This window comes from Rhincodon typus, chromosome 14 (genome assembly GCF_021869965.1).
Source record: "Rhincodon typus isolate 14 chromosome 14, sRhiTyp1.1, whole genome shotgun sequence".
Lineage (NCBI taxonomy): Eukaryota > Metazoa > Chordata > Chondrichthyes > Orectolobiformes > Rhincodontidae > Rhincodon > Rhincodon typus.
This window is the reverse complement of record NC_063345.1, coordinates 26357415-26381090: the sequence shown is the minus strand read 5'-3', so window position 1 is coordinate 26381090 and position 23676 is coordinate 26357415. Positions and strand designations below refer to the sequence as shown.

The window sequence follows — 23676 nt, the reverse complement described above, 5'->3', positions numbered from 1 at the left end:
AAAACATTACTGCGCAGGTAAGGTAAGTGATCAAGAATGCTTGTGGAATGCTATCTTTAATTGCAAACATAAAAGTAAGGATGTTATGCTTCAGTTATACAGGGAATTGATACACCACATCTTGAATAGTCTGTGGGGTTTTGGTCTCCTAATTTAAAGAATGATACAAATGCATTGGAGATGGTTCAGAGGAAGCTTACTAGATTAAACCTGGAATGCATATATGTTATGAGGAAAGGTTGGACATACAGTGCTTGTTCACACTGGAATTTGGAAGAGTGAGAGGTGATTTGGTTCAAGTTTGTAGGTTTCTGAATGGTCTTGACAAAGTAGAAATGGAAGAGATGTTGCCTGTTGTGGGTGAGTGCAGAACAAGGGAGAACTTCTTTAGAATTAGGGGGTCACTCTTTATTGACAGTGATGACTAGAACAATTTTCTTGTGCAATTTGGAACTCTGCCTCAGAAGATGATGGAGACAAGGGTCATTGAATATTTTTGAAGCAGATACAGGTATATTATTTTTTGGCAATTGAATCAAAGTTTATTTGGGTAGATGGGAATGTGGATTTTGAAATAAACAGATTCGCTATGGTTTTATTAAATGGTGGAGCAGATTTGATGGGACCAAGTAGCTTACTTCTGCTCCAAATTTGTATTTTCCCATGTCTCTACGTAAAATCTCTACAGCCTGCCTTCTGCTTACCCTCGTACCCCTGCCCCTACTTCAACATTTTCAGTAACAGGGTGGAGTGAACAGCCCCTTTTTGAGCCAACTGAAGCCCTTAGTGGGATTTTACTGATTCCCTTAAATTGGGCAATTAATGCCCACATATGGGCTTCAACCTGCAACCACTTGGATTTAACCAAATGGCCTAACAAAATACAACACTAGCCACTGTCTCATTGCTGGGATATGCCAACTAGACACTAGGTGTGATCCCCAAACACTGACAATGCGATCCAATGTAACTTGCCTCCTCTTCGCATGATTGCAGGACCTTCAGTGAACACTGCTCCCACTGGAGCAATGTGTATTGGTCAGCTGCCAGCCTCTGATTTTCTGAGAACTGTCCAAGGTGGAACTTACTCATAAAAAGTGAAAGGCTATTAAGTGATTGTAGGGAAGTTGGTTGTCACCTAGGCTGCATCCCCGCACTCCCAACCCCAAATCTGAACTTTAGTAGCGGTGTTGGGGCAAACTCACCCCTCAAGTCCAACCTTTCGTCTCTGGATCAGTGTGGATAATAATGTAGTTGGTAATTATGGCTCTCTTTACCACTGTTGTGCTTGATACCGAAATATACTTATTTGCAATTATATGCATTATTCAGGCCATTTTTTTCTACAGTCATAAAGCGACTCTCACTTGGGGATGGACTGTACTTGCAGGTAAAGCACCAGATCGTTTTAAGGAATGCTTAGCCAAGATTGCAGGCATTTCTGTGTCACTTCTTATTACTGTTGGTGCAGAAGTATCGATATTGAAAGAAAACCTCTACCATCAGTATTTTCGCAACTTTCTCCTGCTTCTGTGGCAGAACTATTCAAGCTTACGACAACAATCACAGTTCCGGTGCATTACAAAAGTCTCATACTGGATCAGCTAACATTTTACAAGCCAAAGGCAGGAGGGGGGGGGGGGGGGGGGGGGGGGGGGGGGCGCGGTGGTGGGGGCTGCGGGTGGTGGTACGCATTTTCATTTGACTTGGATTCAAATCTGCAGACCTCACCAGTCTACACTTTAATATAGTTGATGACATTGGCCATACATATCAGCAGCCCTCTTTAACGATTGGATTTGGCAAGATGGAATGACTCAAAACTAGAATGTATCATTAGATGAATCAATTCATCACCAAGGATATTAAAGCCAGTTATTATGCGAGGCGGTTAGCAAAGCTGTCATTCCAGATATTATCCATTTCCTGCAATCCAAGAATAGAAGTATCTGTTCATGACTCCACAGTCATCATGAAGCTTGGCTGAGATAGATTTACTTGCAGATACAAATAATACGGCAAAGTTGACATAGTCACAGAGTCATACAGCACAGAAATAGACCCTTTGGTCCAACAAGTCCATGCCGAACATAATCACAAACTAAATTAGTCCAATCTGCCTGCTCCTGCCCCATAACCCTCCAAACCTTTCTCATTCATGCACTTATCCAAATGTCTTTACAACATTCGAAATGAACCCATTCCCACCACTTCATCAGGAAGTTCATTCCATACGCAAACCAGCCTCTGTGTGAAGAATTTGCCCCTCATGACTTTTATAAATCTCTTTCCTCTCACCTTAAACATGTGGCCCCTAGTCTTCAAATCACCCGTACTTGCTTCTCATCTTACAGATTTTGTCACTAATAATAGAAATGTTTCAATATCACAGAATGGTCCTAGCACATTCTACTAAATTGTTTCTTGTAGGAATGGTCAATCTATTTGATGATGTCATTATCAAAGTACAGGCCTAAGCTAAGTACAATCTGCAATTGTCAGCAATACTCAATCAACCTGAACAACACAATTTTCTGCTTAGCAAAGACAAATGCATATTTGCAGTATCTGGGATTGACTTTTTGCAGTATAAAATGTTGGAGCTGGTGCAAAGTCTGCACACAACACTGTCAAAGCAATTCATGTGTTTCTGATCCTATCTAGTGTGGCAGAGTTGACATTACTCCTGAGTATGGCCAACGATTATCACAAATTTCTTCCTTAAAAGCATAGCCTCTTCAGAAGTTACTGTGCAAAGATGCACAATGGGAATGGGCAAATATACAGCAAACAGTATTTCAGTTTAAAGGAGAGGATAGCATATCTGGCTGTCCTCATGCATTTCAAAATATGTGCTAAATCATATGTCACAACTGATGCATTAGGAAATGCCATATGAGCTGTACTTTTGCAGTATTTGAAAGAAAGTGAATGAATCACTTATGTATTACACCTGTTCCCAGAAACTGAACACAAATAGTCAACTGGAGTGTGGGAAGCATTAGCCTGCATCTGTGCTTGTGAATATTGGCATATGTATCTTTGTGGTAAAAAGAATCATCCTGCTGGCCAGAATACATCTCTGCATAGAAGAATATATTAAAAACTGTGTAACATGTACATTCAGTGAAAATCTGTCAAACAATTTCCCTCGCCTCCACAACTGACCCTGTGGCCAACAAGACCAGAGTAACAACGCCAAGCAGATATTTTTTGGAGAATTGCAAACAGAAGCAAGCAATTGATGTTTCCTGATTATTGTTCATGAACAACATAGCAAATGGCCAGAAATCACTACAACAAATTCTATTAACCACCACTTCAAGTCATTGACATTCTAGCTAAGCTGTTTACAAAATTGTATTCTCTGGTGACTAGCACTATGTTGGTTGTGGGTAAATTGTTGGAGGTGATTATAAAAGATAGGAGTTATGGACCCAGTTTGTTTCTGGTCAGTTCTCAGAGTTCCTAGAAAGTTCTGGAGTCAGCTACCATGTGATATTATAATATAATGCAAAATTGAATGGTGGCATTTGATGATTCTACAGTAAACGTCAGTCTAAAAACTTATATGTTGGAGGGGACAAAGTGTGAATAATCCAGTCATATCATGTTTTGCACAAATCAATCCACCCTACACTCTGGCTGAAAAGGCACCAGAATTAGGGGAATAGGGTGGAGGAGGAGGGTGATCTTCGGAGGGTCAGTGAAGACTTGATAGTTTGAATGCCCTCTATCTGCACTGCAGGGATTCTATGAAATTTATGACTAGTTGCAATTTTTGCATTCTGCTGATCATTCTTAGGTTGTAACATCTCTACAATAAAAATTTCAGAAGGAAAGCAGAAGAAACTGCATAAGCAACAAAGTCTAACAAGGAACCACAATGTCAGTTTGGAGATTGGGTTCACACCAAACGGCCAAATCACAACCACAAATGTGTCTTACCTCTTCAGAACTAAAGCAAATGAAATATTTGCTCAGCAACAACACTTATCTGTTGTATGATGTTATGATAGCTTGATAGTTAAGTTTTTTTGTGGACATGACTTTGATGGATTGTGGGAAAATCAGGGTTTTTTTTAAAAAGGTCAATGAAAAGATGCATTTGAACTTATTCTTAACAAGTCACTTTTTGGAAACCACATTGTTAGGATATTTGAGATAACAAGGTGTAGAGCTGGAATGAACACAGCAGGCCAAGCAGCATCAGAGGAGCAGGAAGGCTGACGTTTTGGGCCTAGACCCTTCTTCAGAAAAAAAATGGTTAAGATATTTGCCGGCCTTGGATGCTTTGACTTACTTCAGGCAAAGCACATGACATTTTTATGACTGGGTTTTATGGTTGTTTTGTTTATACAATATTTTACAGTCTTGGCATTTGATTATTGGTTTTCAGTTGGGAGAAACATGCTGAAGAACAAATTGTTCAGCTCGTATCTCCTGTTTCTGAAACATCTCTGTGATGAATCAAGTGTGAAATCTGGTTGTACTCTTGAAAAGTGTTTGTGCTACTGTGTTTCTCGAGCAAGCTGTGTCAGCTAATATCCCAGAGACAAATGCCTACAGTTGGGGGTACTTTTTCACACATGCCAGAACATCAGATTAATAGCCAGCTGAACAGCTCAAACTTTATTCTTTTTGCCTTCAAGAACTAAGACTTATTGCAAAGCATGTTTTCCCAAAAACAGAAATTGCTGGAAAAGCTTAGCAGGTCTGGTAGCATCTGTGGAGAGAAATCACAGCTAACGTTTCAGGTCCCGTGACCTTTCCTCAGAACTTCCATCAATTTTGAAGAAGGGTCACTGGACCCGAAACAAACTCTGATTTCTCTCCCCAGATGCTGCCAGACCCGCTGAGCTTTTCCAGCAAATTCTGTTTTAGTTTCTGATTTACAGCTTCCATAGTTCTTTCAGTTTCCCAAAGTGAATCTGTGCAGAGAGAAATCGATTTTTTTGACTTCTTTACACAGTGCGTATTAGTTCTTGTCTGTGTTTTGGGTTTTTAGAGGGATAGCCATTTATATTTTCATATCACAAACTAAACCCTTTGCCCATATTTGTATCTTAATTGAATAAATTTTGGTTTATAATAAATTAATAATATTTTGTTTATTAAAGAAACTTTGCTGATGGATCTCTTTAGTTTAAGTCCAATATAGAGAAAGCATATGCATGGCCACTTTGGGACCTGGGTAAATCAGTTAAATTCATGATGTGAACCTGGGTAATAGAAATAGAAAAAGACAGTATATATCTTCCATTTTGGTCAGAAGTATGATAACACTAAGTGAAGCAAGAGATGCTTAACAGCAAGTGGATCACAATATTTTAAGGGCAGTGATTAGAGAATACATCATTGAGTTAATCTTGTAGAACCACAACTTTAAATTTGTGGATTCCAGCATCCTTATCAGAGATGATCACATCTCAAAGAACATTTCTGTATCTAAAGAAAATTGACAAGGTAAACGCTAAAAAAAATTGTTTCAATGTAAATCCGCTTGTTGTTTAGGACAGTTCAATTTAATACAATGTCTTTGGTTTCATCAGGGGATGTGATGTAGTGCTCAATTTTTTGATGTTTGCTTACATGAGTCTTGTATCTTCTCTCATATTAGTTAATCCTGGATACGGTTACTGAGGAAGAAACAATAAACTGAGGCTGTTTGATGTAAGCAGAACTGATATATCAAACACAGCAGAAGCAGTTAAAGCAACAACTTATTGTTGTTTAAGGTGATGGTTCTGAAAGGGTTAATGCTTCACCCAATCTGGTAATGTCTTATAGCCTTGGGTGGGGAAAGAGGGAATCCAGCTCAAGCTCAATGGGGTCAGATATGTTATCTCTGAATACTGATAGTCTTGGCAATTATGCCTAAATGACCAATGTAATTTGTACTTATTCCAGTCTTGCAATAATCTACACTGTATCTTGAGTATTTCTTAATAAAGACACATTTTATTGAAGCTTTTTGTTTTGTATTCATCAGGACAATTCACAAGAATAGCAAATTAAGGGAATACCTGCATTTATACTGTATAAAAGGAGAGTGCTCATTGGTTAGCAAATGGATTCTGATTTGTAGAGAGGTTGCCATGGGAAATGTACCAGTCAATTATGATTAACTGTTAACTGCCAAAGTTTTGTTTAAATTTTAAATCAGGGATGTTGACTCTGATTGGTGAAGGTATTGCCCTAAGAAGTGAACAAGTGAATGGCTGCCACCTACTTCTGTTGAGTTGAACCAGATGCATATGTAAGTTCTTTCTATTTACCAAGAACATGGCTCCATGTATTAAAATATTAGTTTTCAATATATGTAAGAGCACTGCACTTCAGCTGAAAACGTCACCTCAGAGCTAGCAAGAGCTGCAGGAAAGTCAGTGTGGACTAGAAAAGGGTGAAAAACATTAGTCAAACTTGTCAGTTACAGGGTCCTTAGAGAAGAAGGATTTGTAGGGGCAGCCCCGATTCAGGTTTGACAGGGAAGCAGCTGTTTCGAAACTCCATGGATTCTGTTAAAAATTCCCTGTTGGCATGGGGAAAAGCTCTAAATTAACTGCACAAAGGACCAGGATGGAAGGAATAGAAGTAAAAAAAGGAACAAATACTGAAATAACTCCAAAAAGGCCAGTATTTTGTCACCAAGTCACCCTTTATTTACTCATGGGTATTACATGACACAGACCCACCTGGCTCATAGCCGACTCCCAGAGTGAGCAGAACTCCTAACACCCCTGTTTATATCTGTCAGCCAGGTTGACAGCCCCAATCAGGGAACTCATATTCTATGAGGTCCATGTGGCTGACCTCATTATAATCACTACACTTCCCTTTCATAGTGGGCATTTCCAACATTTTGAGGGCACACTGTGAATCAAGAGTCATTCAATTCATTTATATTGAGAAGGCAACAACAGAAACATCATAGAGCAAAGTTAGGGCAACACAAAGGCAATTTAAATATTCAAAAGACTGAGTCTGACAGAAGAAAAAAATTAATACTGTGATAAGACTGGAAGGTACATAATTTAAACCACAGATTTAATGGGAAGATTTATTCAGGCCACAGCCACATAAGTTTATTTGAAAAATTGGAGATAGGGATGTGAATTGTGTATAATTGTATGAAAGGCAGGAGAGCTTTCATTTTGATTGCTTAAAAGTCAGGACCCCCACACTCCCACACCAGCGTCAGTTCCCAGCAAGCAATACAACATGCGAGTTGGGTATTCAACAGAATTTGAAACTTAAATGAAGTAAAACAGTGCAGCATTTTTTTGCATAAGAGGGAACATTGTCAGAAGAAAATAGTACGGCATTTCTATTATACAGAATTTAAAACCTGGCTAGTGGTCAATATAAAAGTAGATATGTGGCTGAATATTTACATGTTTATTGAGGGGAATAAAAGTTTGGGGGTAGATTCTTTGTATGGTAATAACTCTAAAAGGGTTAATGTTGAAGACTGTCATTCTCCGCTGAATGTAATACTTTTTTGGGTGAAGACAGACGGCAGTACAGCTTGAGCTGTATTGGGATTAAATATGCAAACTCTGGGCTCTTGCTCATCTTTGTAATTTAAGTTGAATCAGCCACTTGTAGCTTGTACCTATTGCTGCCATGCTGTATTTTAGAGAAGTGTTTCTTGTTGGCAGGATTGGAGGCAGCATCCTACTATTAGTTGGTAGTTAGTTCTGCAGCACAGATGACAGTTATCATAAATCTATTGCATCTTTACTCACTCTAAGGATCACAACATGCAGGTGGTCACCTGAGTGAAGTCCCAGTGATTGTTACTTGTAAACCCTCAACCAGTGTTTTCAGGGCAATAAGGGAGAAAATAAGCAAAATATTTATCACAGAATGGGTTATAATTTTATTTAAGATGGAGTTTGACGTTGCTTCTGAACTGCTCTATCATCATTGATGGAATTATCTTGTAAGTCCCAAGAAAGGAAAAGTAATAAAATATATAAACATGACAAAACTGATATTTTTCTGTCAACAATGAATTACATGCAGGAATGAAACAGAACCCATCAAACTGTTCCCATTCTGGGCTAGAGAGATTGATTGGCTTATAAAGGTACTAACTACTTTTGATTTATAAATTTAATGGGGAATGATTGTGGAAAACTAGTAATTTCTCAAATTAGATGCGGACGGGGGTGGAGGTGTTCTTAGTATTGTTTGTGCAAGGCAAATAGTGTGGCAGCATTAATAGACCAACACATACTGGAGGCTCACAGCTCCTGCTGTATCTCTTGAGCTCCTGAATGCATTTTCTAAATTGTCCATTAATAAAAGCCCACATCATTAACACATCGGTTCGCAATAAACAACTGCACCTCCCAGTCGCGAACCATTTCAACTCCCCCTCCCATTCCTCAGACGACATGTCCATCCTGGGCCTCCTGCAGTGCCACAACGATGCCACCCGAAGGTTGCAGGAACAGCAACTCATATTCCGCTTGGCAACCCTGCAGCCCAATGGTATCAATACAAATTTCACAAGTTTCAAAATCTCCCCTCCCCCTACCGCATCCCAAAACCAGTCCAGCTCGTCCCCGCCTCCCTAACCTGTTCTTCCTCCCACCTATCCCCTCCTCCCACCTCAAGCCGCACCTCCATCTCCTACCGACTAACCTCATCCCGCCCCCTTGACCTGTCCGTCCTCCCTGGACTGACCTATCCCCTCCCTAACTCCCCACCTACACTCACCTTTACTGGCTCCATCTCCGCCTCTTCGACCTGTTTGTTTCCTCTCCACCTATCCTCTCCTCTATCCCTCTTCTATCCGCCTCCCCCTCTCTCCCTATTTATTTCAGAACCCCCTTCCCCTCCCCCTTTTCTGATGAAGGGTCTAGGCCCGAAACGTCAGCCTCTCTGCTCCTATGATGCTGCTTGGCCTGCTGTGTTCATCCAGCCCTGTACCTTGTTGTCTCTCATCATTAACACATTGTTAGTTTTCTAACAGGTTTCACTTCAATCTACATATAATATAAATAGAGTCATGAAAATAATGACAATTCATTTAATCTCTTAAAATTCTGAACAGAATAACTCTCTTGATTAGGCAGCCAAGATGTGAATTAATGATAGTAACTTATTGAGAAGAATTAAGCTTAAACATCAATTAAGTTTTGAATTTAAATCTGATTTCTCCAATGGGGATTTGTTAAGGTTAATTTACAACTAAAAAAAACTTGAATTAAAAAAAAATAAACATTACAAAATCTGTTTAAACATGTACTAATTGCTGGTAGATGCGAACTGCATCTATATGATTACTTTTATTGGTACATTATATCAGTTGGAAACAGAATTCCTCATACCTGTTTTAAAGCCCGTTCTATATCAATTCCTTGGCTCCAAGGTACTGCAGGATTGGCTAAACAGTCTCCAGTAGTTACTCTTCTTGAGATATCAATCCGTTGCCTTCGTAGATAACGAAAAGCTTCAGCTATGACGAATATTCCATCATAGGTCAAAGCAGCGGTAAACTGAATAGGAGAAAAAAAAGTGGTTTTTATCAATACAAAACACAGAAACCTAATTGTGAAGTTTGGTCAGGTAATCATTGTGGAAATATCAATATCCAAGGATTGACCTTTTACTCAGTTACTGCTTTCAGTTCTTGGCTGAGATCCTAAATAAAGATGTGTTTGGCAGCAAGAGATGGTAGGATTGAAGCTGTTTCGTACAAGTACAACCCTCGCTATCAGAGATCACCAACTTACACTGACATCCCACTTGACAGCATTGACAGATAAGACAATCACCCGCTCACAGCTGAATTGTGGAACATACAATAAAAGTGATCAAGAGAGCAGAGCTAAACACAAAACAAAGTTCAAAACACAAAAATGAAAAAAACCCACCTATGGGTCCAGTTAAATAACCTGAGATTACAGTCTTACAAGCTGTGGAAAGAATTAAATCCATGAACGATTTAACTATTCCTTGCCATGCTTATTGAAAAACTGCACACTTGTCACATCTCATTAAAACTCTCTTTGAAGTTGATATCTTATTATGTACGTAAGCTATTTTGCAGAAAATTTGTACAATATTATTTTGCACAGCTGCTAATTTATACATATAGAATCCCTACAGTGTGGAAACAGGCCATTTGGCCCACAAGTCTACACAAACCCTTAGAAGGGCATCCCACCCAGACCCATCCCACTGCTCTATTCCTTTAACCCTGCATTTCGCATGGCTAACACATCTAACCTACACATTCCTGAACGCTAAGGGCAATTTAAGCATGGTCAATTCACCTAACTTGCACATCTTTGGACTATGGGAGGAAACTGGAGCACCTCGCAGAAACCCACACAGACATAGGGAGAATGTGCAAACTCCACACAGACAGTCGCCTTATGTTGGAATCAAATCCGGGTCCCTGGCACTATAAGGCAGGTGTGCTAACCACTGAGCCACCATGTCACCCTGTGATTGTAATTCTGTGATAGTATTCCAATAGTCCTTGAGAAAGAAGATCTTCTATGTTTCACATTGGTATTTACCAAATGCGCAGATATCCAGTAGTGAAACATTAGTTCCAGAACAAACCTTTATTTTTATCATTAGTGGACCTATCCATGGCATTGCTCAAGTATGTTGGAATTTACACTTTCTTTAACTCTGTTGTTTTCATGTTGTAAAGACTATTCTTTAAAAAAAATCTGTATTTGAGATTGTGGACTGAAATAGGAAAAGAACTTATTTTAAAAACCAAAGATTGGTGAGGGATTACTTACTTTTAAAATGTAGGTAGCCTGACACTAATTGTATGTACTATTCGTACAGGTGTATGTTTGAGCAGTGGTGGAAGCTTAGCTTGCAAATTAGCTGGAGCCAAGGGGCGTGTATGTATCAAACTTTGGTGGATAACAAGTAGCCGATTGGTCTATGGATGAATGACCAGTTTCAATGTCAAAGGCCTTCTGCCTGCCAACAACTATGCAATTGGGTCCCAGAAAGCTGAACATCTTGGGGTGTGAATGTTTTACTGGAAATCATTGGATCTCTGGAGAAGAAGGAGCTGACTTTGCTCTTCAGTAAAAAGCATCTCAAGTCTGTAGATAACTAACGAATTTCCCCTTTCTGGTTGGTGTAAGCTGTGACTTTCAATTGATAAGTCAAAGACCTTCATAAGTGGGAACCAGTCGCCCTTTGCCTCCTGCAAACAGGTAAAAGTATTGGGATAAGGAAAATTGAGAAGCCATGTTCTGATCAGCATAAGCATCATGTCAGCAAACTCTATGGACAGGGACCACTGAACTGCCTTTCCACCCATAACTCATCTTTTTTCCTGCCTGTATGTCTCTTTGTAGAAGGGGAGCTTTTCAAAGGGTTAGAGTTTTAACTGGTAGAGTTATATGTTGAAGGTTCATTATTCATCTATAACTAGAATCTATTTACTTATAATAAATAGTCAATCCTGTTCAGTTCAGAAACATGTTCCATGCTTTCCACTAACCCGGGAAAAGACAGGTAACTGTGGAATTATTATCTTTTGCAACAGCTTGGACAGTAGGAGGGCTTGATATTCAGCATGTTACCCCAGTGAGGTATAACAATATTGCTGGTCACCCTACTTCCCTCTTTTTCTTTTACTTTCTCTCTTTATCTGTGCTTCTCCTTGATTTCACATCTTTTGTTTCTCTTGATCTACATTTCTTGTCTAGTTACTTCTCCACCTTTTCTTCTGCATTTTTCACAAGAAGGGTGTGAGTGGTGTGACGGGTTGTACAGCCCAGTTACAGCCACAGGCTGACAGGTGATTGATGTCTTTTAGGAAGTTGGTAATTAGTGGGTGGGAGAAGTAGGGGCCAGGTCAAAGGAGGTATCACTTTGCAGATAGTGGTTCTAATAAAGCAATAAACCGTGTGAAGAAAAATTGCAGTGAGCCTGCCTAAAATACAAATTGGAACTCATAGAACTGAATGATAAGTACATCAGAACGTTAAAAATTTACCAATTTAAACCAAATTTTCTCCCACGTGACAACCAGGACTGATAAGTAACCTTACTTTGACCCTTAAAAATGCTTGCTGTACACGCAATTTTTAACACAGTACAATTGCATACTTTCTCATTTTGACAGAATGAATCATTCTTAGTTTTTAGTTAAATGTCGGTCATCCTACATCTCATTAAAACTGATAGCTCTATTCAATTCTCTGTGAAACAATTTAAGATATGCCAGTTCAGAATGGTGTATGCATTTGTTGATTGATTTTGTTGTTGTTGGTTGAATTCTTGAATATGCAACTACAATGGTACAGGCTTATCAGTTATTTATTTTTAGAAATGTATTTTCAAGAGCTTGCACTAAAACACCAACATTGTAAGAATCATGTTGATGTTCCAGAACTGTTGCCTATAGTAACTTCATTTTCAATATTATGATTTTTGAATCTCATTTTATGTTAACACTTAATAATGATAAAACCCAATGCTGATACTTTGTATAGTGGAAAAGCTTTTGCAACATGTATCTGCTGTGCCATAATTTCAGACGGAGCTGTTATGTCTCGCCAGATGTCTAACTTGAGTTGAACACAGTCATGGAGTCATAGAGCTTTACAGCATGGAAACAGGCCCTTCGACCCAACTTGTCCATCCCACCTAGTTTTCACAATTAATCTAGTCCCATTTGCCTGTGTTTGGTCCATATCCCTCCATATCTATCCTATCTATGTGCCTGTCCAAATGTTTTATTTGTAATAAGATGGATGAATTAACTGCACAAACAGTTATTAATGGATATGATGCAATTGGGATTACAGAGGCCTGGCTCCAGGGTGTCCAAGAATGAGAACACAACATCCAGGGTTTTTCAAGTTTCAGGAAAGACAAATGGAAAGAAAAGGGAGGTGGGATAGCATTGTTGGTTAAGTAGCTGCTTAACACAATAGTAAGGAAGGACATTAACCTGGCAATGTGGAATCAGTATGGTTGGAGCTGTGGAATACCAAAGGGAAAAAGAAGTTAGTGGGAGTTCTGTACAGACCACTAGACAGTAGTTGTGATGGTGGGGACTCTATCAAACAGGAAATTAGCAATGCATGCAGTGAGGGTACTGTAGTTATTATGGGTGACTTCAACCTATGTATTGATTGGACTACCAAAACTGATAGCAATGCGATGGAGGAGAATTTCCTGGAATGTTATGAGGGATGGTTTCCTCGGCCAATATGTAAAGGAACCAACTAGAGAGCAAGCCATCCCAGAGTACTTAAGGAAGTGGCCCTAAAAATAGAGGACGCATTAGTGATCATTTTCTAGCATTGTATAGACTGTGGAAAAGATCCATTGGACTGGAGAGTAACTAATGTAACCCCACTCTTTAAAAAGGGAGGGAGAGAGAAAATGGGGAATTATAGGCCAGTTAGCCTGACATCAGTGGTGAGGAAAATGTTGAGTCAATTATTAAGGATGTAATAACTGAGCATTTGGAAAGTGGTGCCAGAATCAACCCTGGTCAGCATGGATTCACTGAAGGGAAATCATGCTTGACAAATCTTCTGGAATTTTTTGAGCACGTGACCAGTAGAGTGGACAAAGGTGAATCAGTAGATGTTGTGTATCTGGACGTTCAAAAGGCATCTGACAGGGTTCCACATAAGAGTTTAGCAAGGAAAATTAAAGCTCACAGTATCGGAGTTAATGTATTGACATGGATAGTAAAGTGGTTGGCAGACTGGAAGCAGAGAACTGGAATAAACAGGTCCTTTTCGGAGTGGCAGGCAGTGATGAGTGGAGTGCCGCAGGGTTCAGTGCTGGGACCACAGCTGTTCACAATATACATTCATGATTTGGATGAAGGAATTGAATGCAGTATCTCCAAATTTGCAGATGACACTAAACTGGGTAGGAGCGTGTGCTGTGAGGAGGATGCTAAGAGGCTGCAGGGTGACCTGGACAGACTGGCTGAGTGGCAAATGCTCAGCAAATGCAATATAATGTGAATAAATGTGAAGTTATTTGGTAGCAAAAGCAGGAAGGCAGATTATTATCTGAATGGTGGGAGTTTAGGAGAAGGTGAGGTGCAATGAGACCTGTGTGTCATGGGGGAACAGTCGCTGAAGGTTGGCATTCAGGTGCAGCAGGCAGTGAGGAAAGCTAATGACATGCTGGCCTTCACAGCGAAAGGACGTGAATATCAGAGTAAGGATGTCTTGCTGCAGTTACACAGGACCTTGGTGAGCTCACACCTTGAGTATTGTGTGCAGTTTTGGTCTCCTGGTCTGAGGAAGGACATTCTTGCTATTGAGGGAGTCCGTTGAAGGTTTACCAGACTGATTCCTGGGCTGGCAGGACTGACATACGAGGAAAGACTGGATCAACCGGGCTTGTATTTGCTTAAGTTTAAAAGAATGAGGGGGAATCTCATGGAAACACATAAAATCCTGATGGGACTGGACAAGCTAGATGTGGGAAGAATGTTGCCGACATTGGGGAAGTCCAGAACTAGAGGTCACAGTCTAAGAATAGGGGGTAAGCCATTCAGGACTGAGATGAGGAAGAATTTCTTCACTCAGAGAGTTGTGGAACCTGTGGAATTCTATCCCACAGGAAGCTGTTGAGGCCAGTTCATTAGATATATTCAGCACAGAGCTGGACATGGCTCTGGCAGCTAAAGGGATCAAGGGGAGAGGGTGGGAATGGGTTGCTGAGAATGCATGATCAGCCATGATCACATTGAATGGTGGTACAGGCTTGAAGGGCTGAATGGTCTACTCCTGAACCTATTTTCAATATTTCTATGTTTCTTAAATGACAAAATTGTACTCACCTCCACTGCTACCTCTGGTGGCCCATTCCAGACACTCAGCACCCTCTGTGTGAAAAAATTGCCCCTCTGGATCCTTTTGTATCTCTCCCCTCTCACCAGAAACCTATGCACTCTAGTTTTAAACACCCCTACCATGGGGAAAAGCCGTTGTCTATCTCCTTATGTAAGCCTCTCATGATTTTATAGACTTCTGTAAGGTTATCCCTTCAGTCTCCTACACTCCAGGGAGAAAAGTCCCAGCCTATCCAGCCTCTCCTCGTAACTCAAACCTTCCAGTCCAGGTAGCATCCTAGTAATCCTTTCTGCATTCTTTCTAGTTTAATTATATCCTTTCTATAGTAGTGCGACCAGAACTGCAATGCAGCACTCCAAATGGCCTTATCAATATCTTGTACAGCTGCAACAAGGCTCCTTATACTCAGTGGTCTGAGTGATGAAAGCAAGCATGCCAAAAGACTTCTTCACCACCCTGTCTACTTGTGACTCCACTTTCCAGGAGCTATAAACCAGTACCCCTAAATGTTGAGCTATTAACTTTTTAAATATATCAACATAAGCTTTTAAAATACATTCAACATTTCCCAACTCCTGACAAAATCTCTTCTGACTTCACCAAAATCATTCCTATTGCTGTTTAGCCAAGACCAGTTTCACTGCCAAAATATGATTCAAGCTCACTTCTTGTCAAAATACCGTTCAGATCCATTCCTACTCTTCCTGCAAACATACCAGTGCTCAGCTCAGTAGTAGCACTCCTGCCTTAAAGTCAAAAGGACATGGGTTTAAAGTCCATTTCAGCAACTTGAACACATCCACAAAGCTACTGCTTCAATGCAGTTGTGAGGAGGTATTTCACTGCCTTTTTGATGAGATAAAAGGAAAAATGAGGCCTCATCAATTCACTGAGACGGCCATTAAATATTTCATAGTATTATTTGAAGATGACCAGGGGAATTCTCTCTAGTTTTCTGGTCAATATTCATCACCTATGAAGCTTGAATAGGAATGATTTGGTCATTGTCTCACTACATTGGCTGTCATTTATCCTTAAATTACAATGGAGATTGTACAGCAAAATATAATTTGCTGATTGTAAAGTAGTTTATGATGTCCTCGAGCTGTGAAATAATGTGTTCCTTTTACTTCTTCATTCAACAACCTCGTGTTAAACAGCTGCCTAAACAAAAAAGTCCCCTAAAAGTGACCCCTTGGGCGGCACAGTAGCTCAGTGGTTAGCATTGCTGTCTCACAGCGCCACGGACTGGGATTCGATTCCAGCCTCGGGTGACTGTCTGTGTGGAGTTTACACATTCTCCCTGTGTCTGTGTGGGTTACCTCTGGGTGCTGCAGTTTCCTGCCACAGTCTAAAGATGTGCAGGTTAGGTGGATTGGCCATGCTAAATTGCCCATTGTGTCCAGGGATGTGCAGGCTAGTTGGATTAGCAACGGGAAATTCAGGGTTTCAGGGATAGGTTGGTGTTGGTGGTGGGGGGATGTAGGTCCGGGTGGGATGCTCTTTGGAGGGTTGGTGTGGACTTCATGGGCCGAACAGCCTGCTTCCACACTGTAGGAGTTCTATAATCTATTCTATGATCTAATGAAGCTCTCCTGGTCAGGGACAGGTAATGAAATTCCAAACTTAAGCAATTAGCTGAACTTTGCTGCGCTCACTCATTTTTCTTCCTGCCCAGATGGAAGTGAAGACAGAATCTGGAACAAAAAATTTAAAATATTCTCCATTTCATTTGTATTGAATTGGACTAAATTTACACAAGGCACACAATGTACCTTAACACAGTCGCCCATTCCTACAGCATTGTTCTATATAAGAGCTGGCGATGCAACAGCTGCCTTTTTAACCCTTCCATTTTCTGTTCTTTCCATGTGATACACTGATTTACTTGTACTTATTTCAACGTAGTGTCCTGCATTTGCCACTCACAATGTGGTATCCTCTACAATGGGGGCACAAACGCAGATTGGGTGACCGCTTTGAGAAGTACTTCCAGTCAGACACTGAACTTCCTGTCCCCTGTCATTTCAATTCTCCCACTAGTTCTCACTCTGACCTTCACTGCCACAGTGTTCTAAGCATCTTATCTTTTGACTCAGCATTTACAACCTTCTGGCCTCAGCAAGGAGTTCACCAATTTTAGGTTATAACCTGTCTCCAATTTGTGTTTTTTCGGTGCTCTTTGCTGAATTTTTAGAAACGTTATTTTATTCCTTTGCTTTCCATTTGATAGCTAATATCCATTCTTGTACATTATCTTACTCATTACCACTTCCACTGGTTTTTGAGCTATGAATCTTTTTGTCATTAAATTTCTCCAGTCTGCCATCGTATTTAATCCTTCCCATTTGTATCTATGCCAACCACCTAACTTTGACCTGCTCAAAACATATTATGTCTCTTACTTTCCTAGGTTTGACAAAAGGTCACAAACAACCTGTTTCTATTTTTAATTACATAATACACATTTTCCTTCTAAAAACATTGCACCATTTCCAAATACAGAACACCATTGTCAATCCTTACCAATGTAATCACACTGTAATATTTCATCTCTGACGTTTCCACAACCATATACTGTGACTCTCCAAATCTCTCATCATGCTCATCAATCTACGTTCATTCCACATTTCTTAAGTATCTTTCTGACTGGTTTTGTTAAATCATATGAATTAAGCAGGAATTGTCACAGCACAACCATATGAGGCTACAGTCGCTTGATTTTTCATGTTTGAATTCTTTTCCCTTTTTCTTCATTGACTTTTAGGTTTTCTGCTGGCATGTCTATAAATGATTTCTCTAACTGTGCACTTGAACTCACTCATAATCAAAGTCAAAGCTTCTCTTGATGCAGAGTTTTTTCATCAACTCTCCACAAATCTGGGTGTCATTCACAACAACGTTTGCCCCTTCAATGTCATTATTGGCAGATAGCTTTCTGCAATAATTTCAAAGGGTATTCTAGTATACACGAAACTGCTGAAAATATATCTAGGGTGCAAAATGTGAATGAATTTTCACCAAATTAGACATGCCAGTAGCCACAGTTCGTAGCAAGTGGGCTAAAGATTTTCATATTTGTTGACAGTGGCACTGATTCTAAGTTCTGCTTGGCATAATATTATTTTTCTCAGATATTATTTAAATCTTTGGGATGAAACCATATTCTGTCTTGTTCATTTAACTAATTGGCTGGCTCTAGTGGCTTTGTTACTCTTATTCAAATTGAGTCCTTCAGAAATTTTACCCCAGAGTGGTGGCATAGAACTGCTTTAGTTGGGTGTTCTATTTTTCTGTTTTGCTATCAAGCTTTATAACGTTATGTCTCCATGCTACTTTTGGGCATTTGCTGTCAGTAATTACATCAATCCTTTTCAAGATTCCTGACTGCTTTCACGCTTAATGTCCAACAAACGTCGTGACTTGTATTTCCAGATTTGAAATTCTGGAATGCTTTGTTTATTATTATTTATTTTCATATGCTGTTTTACAGTTTAACCGTGGTTTAAGTTGTGGCCAGAAAATATTAGAAATACTGTGTTTGGCTTTTGTACGTTGTGCTGTATTTCAATCTATTTTAGAGTTTGGGATTTGAGCTAGTGGCACATGGGTTTTGGACTGTGTGTCATAAGTGGTTTAATGATTAACTTGTAAGTATTTGTGCTGTTATGGTAATTTCTTTTACAAATCAGTCTAAGGGATATTGTTCGTGGAAGCTATGTTGGCAGAGTTTATGAATGTAGGAACAGGAGTAAACCATTTAGCCCATTGAGCCTGCTGCACCATTCAATATGATCATGGCTGATCAAGCACTTGAATGGCTTCTGCCCACCCATCACCATAACCCAGTAAGTGATTCATAATCAGAAATCTATCAATCTCTACCTCAAATATTCAAAGACTGAGCTTCTATCACCCTTTGTGGTAGAGAATTCCCATGGCTTACAAACCTCCGAGTAAAAGAAATTCACCTCATCTTGAACCTAAATGGCATCCCCTTTAATTTTAAATCAAGTACCCTGATTCTGGAAAAATCATACCTGGACCTACACTATCCACCCTTTTAAGTATTTTGTAAGTATCAATGAGATCACCTCTCATTCTTAAAAATTGTGATAATACCGGCTGAGTTTTCCTAAACTTTCTTCATTGGACAATCCTGTCATCCCACAAATAAGTCTGGTGAACCTCCGTTGCTTCCCCTCTAAAGCAATAATATTTTTTCCTGAGCTAAGGAGACCAAAACTGCACATAGTAGTATAGGTGAGGTCTAACCAAGCTCCTATACAAATTTAGCAAGACATCATTAGTCCCATATTCAAATTCTCTTGGAATAAAGGCTAATATTCCATTAGCCTTCCAAGTAACCTGCTGCACCTGCATGTTAGGCATTAGTGACTTATCAACAAGGACATCTAGGTCACTTCTACACACTACATCTACACTTTCCAACTTCTGACAATTTATTACATGCTCTTCACAGCAATTCCTCCGACCAAAGTGGATAAACTCACATTTTTCCACATTCCACCTGCCATGTTTTTGTCCATATCCTCCTGAAGTTGCTTTACATCTTCCTCACAATGCACATTCCCACTTAGCTTTGTATCATTCGCACATTTTGAAACATTACATTTTCTCCAAATCATTGATACATATTTTAAACAGCAGAGGCCCAACTACCGTACCGTACTCATCATAGCCTGATAATGTGAGAAAGACCTGTTTATTTCTACTCTCTATTTTCTCCCTGTTAGCAAATCATTAATCTATGCCAGTACATGGCCACCTATCGTATGTGCTTGAATTTATTTAACTATTCTCCTGTTGGGGACTTTATCAAAAGCCTTCTGAAAATCTAAGTACACTGTGCTCATTGGTTCTCCTTCATCAATTTTGTTAGTAATATCTTTAAAAAACTCCATCAAGTTCATCAAACACAATTTGTCATTCGTAAATCTGTGCTGACTATGCCCAATCAGATCAGTATTATCAAACATCTATTTATGACATACTTTATAATAGATTCTAGCATTTCCTAAATGCTGATGTAAGGCCACCAGGACTGCTGCTTTCCAATTTGCAGGAATCAATCCAGAATCTATAGAATTTCAGAAGATAATCACCTACCTACATTAACTACATCTATAGACACCTCCTTCAACACTTGGGGATATATAATATCAGGATCTAGGAGTTTATCACTTTTCAGCCCTATAATTTCTCCAGAACAATCTTTAGACTAATACTAATTTCCTTCACTTCTCATACTCCCTAGCCACTTGAATCTCCAATTCTGCAAGATTTCTTGTAAGTTCCTCATTTAAAACAGACCTTATGGATCGAACCTTACTTTCTTTTGCTGAAGTACAAGTTGCATTGGGGTCTTTGGAGGGATTTTTGCACAAAATACATCATACCTTACTAAATTTACCTCAATAACTACCTCTCCCAAAATTGACTGAGGTGTACTTATAATCATGACAAGCTTACTTTCTTCGTGTCTGCGCTAAATGGCATGGCAAAACAGAACTAATCTGAGCTTGGTATCTTGGGTTGAAGGGACAAAGTGCAAAAAGTCAGGGATACTGTGAGCATCCAGGTATCTCAGGGTGAGGGCAGCAAGCAAAGAGCCTGGAGGTACAGCTTGGCCCAGTCCATGAGGTGATACATGTCTCTGGAAACAAAGTGTCACTTCTACAGGAATACAAAGATAGTTGCTGGTGCAGCCCTTGGATATGTCAAGTTTCTTCAGTTACAGTAAACTTTAAATAAATCACCTCTTTTCCCCTTTGTCTCAAATTCCAACTTTGACCCAAATTCTCAGACACTTACTCTCTGTTTCCCTCATTCTGACCAAGCAGCTTATTCTCATTTTATGAGCAAACAAAGTAAACAGTACAGCTCATTAGGCTTTCAGATAGAAAACCCAGGAATTTTTATGGTGGGGGGTGTTAGGGGAAACACTCACAGATTGAGAAGCTTTTGGGTTTCAGTATTCAAGGTTTTGCAGGAGTCTTAGCTGCAGCTAGTTGTGAAAGACAGTTGTTTCTGAAGAAGAGAGATAGTTTAGAACATTTAAGAAATAGGTTACATTAAGAAATACTAAGAACTAATAAGAAATAGTTTGGTTTTAAAGTTTCAGACCCGAAGCATTTGGTTGCAACTCTGAAGAAGTTAGTTGAAGCTATGTACAGCTCAATTGTAAGAAGGCTCCATGAAGAAACTATCTGACTCTCAACTGGGAACTGAAGCCACAGTTAAAAATAAGACCTTTTAGATGTGAAAGAGAAGGGAATTCTCTCTGGCATGAGTACTGTAAAGGACTGCTTTTGGGATTAATGGCATTATTTTTTAACCACATGTTTTGAAACCTTTAAATCTATTATACATAAAAAGTTTAGTTTATTCTATTGTAATAAGCTGCAGCACGTGTGCTTGTGTTTCAGTGACTACCCCATTAAAACCAAAAACAAAAGATCTAAAATGCCAGCTTTCAGCCTGGGAACTAATCTGTCCAGTAATAAAGTCAGCTAGGATTTTAACATTGTCTCAATTTGTTTGTAACCAAGAAAAACAGTACTGAACTGACCTCCATTGCCTAGCTAAAAGCTTGACACCCGTCTTGAGATAGTTCAGTCACTAGTTGTAAAGCTCATGCTCGTTCTGAGTGCTTCTCCACTCTATGAACTCTTTGTTATTACTTCATTGCTCATCTGAATTTAATTTGGCTTTGCATCATTCATAATGTTCAGTTACTATGTATCCACCAAACAAACTCCTCTTTGAGAAACACAAGGTAATATGGTCAATTAAGCCAAGTATTTTTTAAACTGTATGTGGTGTTGATCTCCAACAGTACTGATTAGGCACTGAAACTACATGAATAACACATTTTATGAGGACTTAATTAGCCTAAGAGGTGTCTGATTTGCAGGCTGTCAGTGCCAATGGTGAATCCCCAGTGCTTTAGGATATATCTGATATGTATCAATGGCTTGGGCAATAAGCACTACATGATTAGATCTAGAGTAAACAGAGTAAACATCTGTTTATTCAACATAAAATCATGATTCCTTCGTAAATTCCTTAATTATTTTTAGTCATTTGCTTAGCTTTCTACTGAATGTACAATTTTTGTAGGTAACATCTTAGCTATGTAATCCGTACTGTTGTAAAGGCACCAGTGTTAAGCATATGAGATACCAAGGTGTAGAGCTGGATGAACACAGCAGGCCAAGCAGCATCAGAGGAGCAGGAAGGCTGACGTTTCGGGCCTAGACCCTTCTTCAGAAATATTTATATGTATAGATTTCTTAGCCAGCAATTTTCTATAAATGTACTTGAAAAATATGGAATCACGTTTAGTAATATAGGCATTGACTGACAGTTCCTTTTGATTGCCCAGTCTCCCACTTTACAACATGTTGTTTCATCTACTCTATCCTAAAAGCCAGGAAGAATCAGCAATCTCCTGAATGACTGGTTATATAGGCGGGTTCAGTTAATGCATTGCATTTTCCAGTAAACACTCCTTTGCATTGTGAAATATGCCTACCACAAAAATATGTACAAGATTTTCTTTTGCAGGAGCATATGGGTTGGAGTTAGCCTGTGTCTTTGGACAGTCATAGTCATACATCCGGGATACAGACCTTTCAGTCCAACCTGTCCATGCCGACCATGTTCTCAAACAAAACTAGTCCCATTTGCCTGCGTATGGTCTGTATCCCTCCAAACCTTTCCTTTTCATGTACTTATCCAAACGTCTTTTAAATGTTATAATCGTACCTGCATCCACCACTTCCTCTGGCAGTTCATTCCACACACTAACCACTCTCTGTGCAGAAAAGTTGCCCCACATGTCCTCTTAAAATCTTTCTGCTCTCACCTCAAAAATATGTCCCCTAGTTTTGAACTCCCCTATCCTAGCTACTCTCCTTATCTATACTCGCATGATTTTATAAACCTCGATAAGGTCACCCTTCAATCTTCTATAATCCACAGAAGTAAAAAAAGTCCCAGCCTATCCAACCTATTTTTATAACTCAAACCTTCCATTCCCAGCAACATCCTGGTAAACTTTTGGGTTCTGAGTATGTGAGGGGAGATATATACTTGTGTTCGACATGTAGACCACTGTAGATTCATGCTTAAATTTCTGTTAGACAGCTAAGGATCCAAAATATGCACACTGCTGAACCATGATTACAAATTTTGGCTCTGTACTGCTCAGTTTCTTTGTGTGACAGCTGCTGCTTCACTTCCAAAGTGTTCAACGTGGTGCACACATTTCTGGTGATAGTTCTGCCAGGATGCCATTTTGATGATGGCTTTGTATTTTAGGATCAGTCCTTTGGAAGTTTGCAGGTAGATTACAACATTAGTCAGAGTGTAATGCTCTAATAGTGTCAGTGCTGCTAGCTCTGGAGCTTAATCCAATGCTCCCTTAAAAATGCTGGTAGGCTGTAGTACTCTCAAATCCCCTTTGAATACAGAATGATTTGGATAATGGACAGATATCACATGGAGCAAAACAAGAGGATGAATGCTGTCATTTTGAGAGATGGTCGTTGGTGCCACTGCCATTTCCCCAGACAGGCTTCAGTAATTTACTGGACTCCAATAAATTATTTTGAATGCTGCTATCTGTCGACATGTTGACTCTGACTCCAGCACCTGCATTTCTTGCTATCTCCTTATTTTAACGGCATGGCGTTCCAGATATAATTTGAGCAGTCAAACTGAGTTTGCCTTTAAGCACAACACACTTTATTTTTACACTAAAATATAGAAAAAATAAAATTAAAAGAAATAGCTTAACTGTAACTCTATTGAAATGCTTAAC

At 39.5% G+C, this 23676-nt stretch overlaps 1 protein-coding gene across 2 annotated transcripts in view; it reads right to left on the bottom strand.

The window, feature by feature from the left end:
* LOC109914397 (glutamate receptor 3-like) overlaps positions 1-23676 on the bottom strand; it is a 341630-nt gene that overhangs the window by 143474 nt on the left and 174480 nt on the right. For both annotated transcript variants that reach the window (XM_048605151.1, XM_048605152.1), the window contains exon 7: positions 9342-9509. In XM_048605151.1, coding sequence (XP_048461108.1) covers positions 9342-9509 — 168 coding nt within the window. The remainder of the gene's footprint in view (positions 1-9341; positions 9510-23676) is intronic.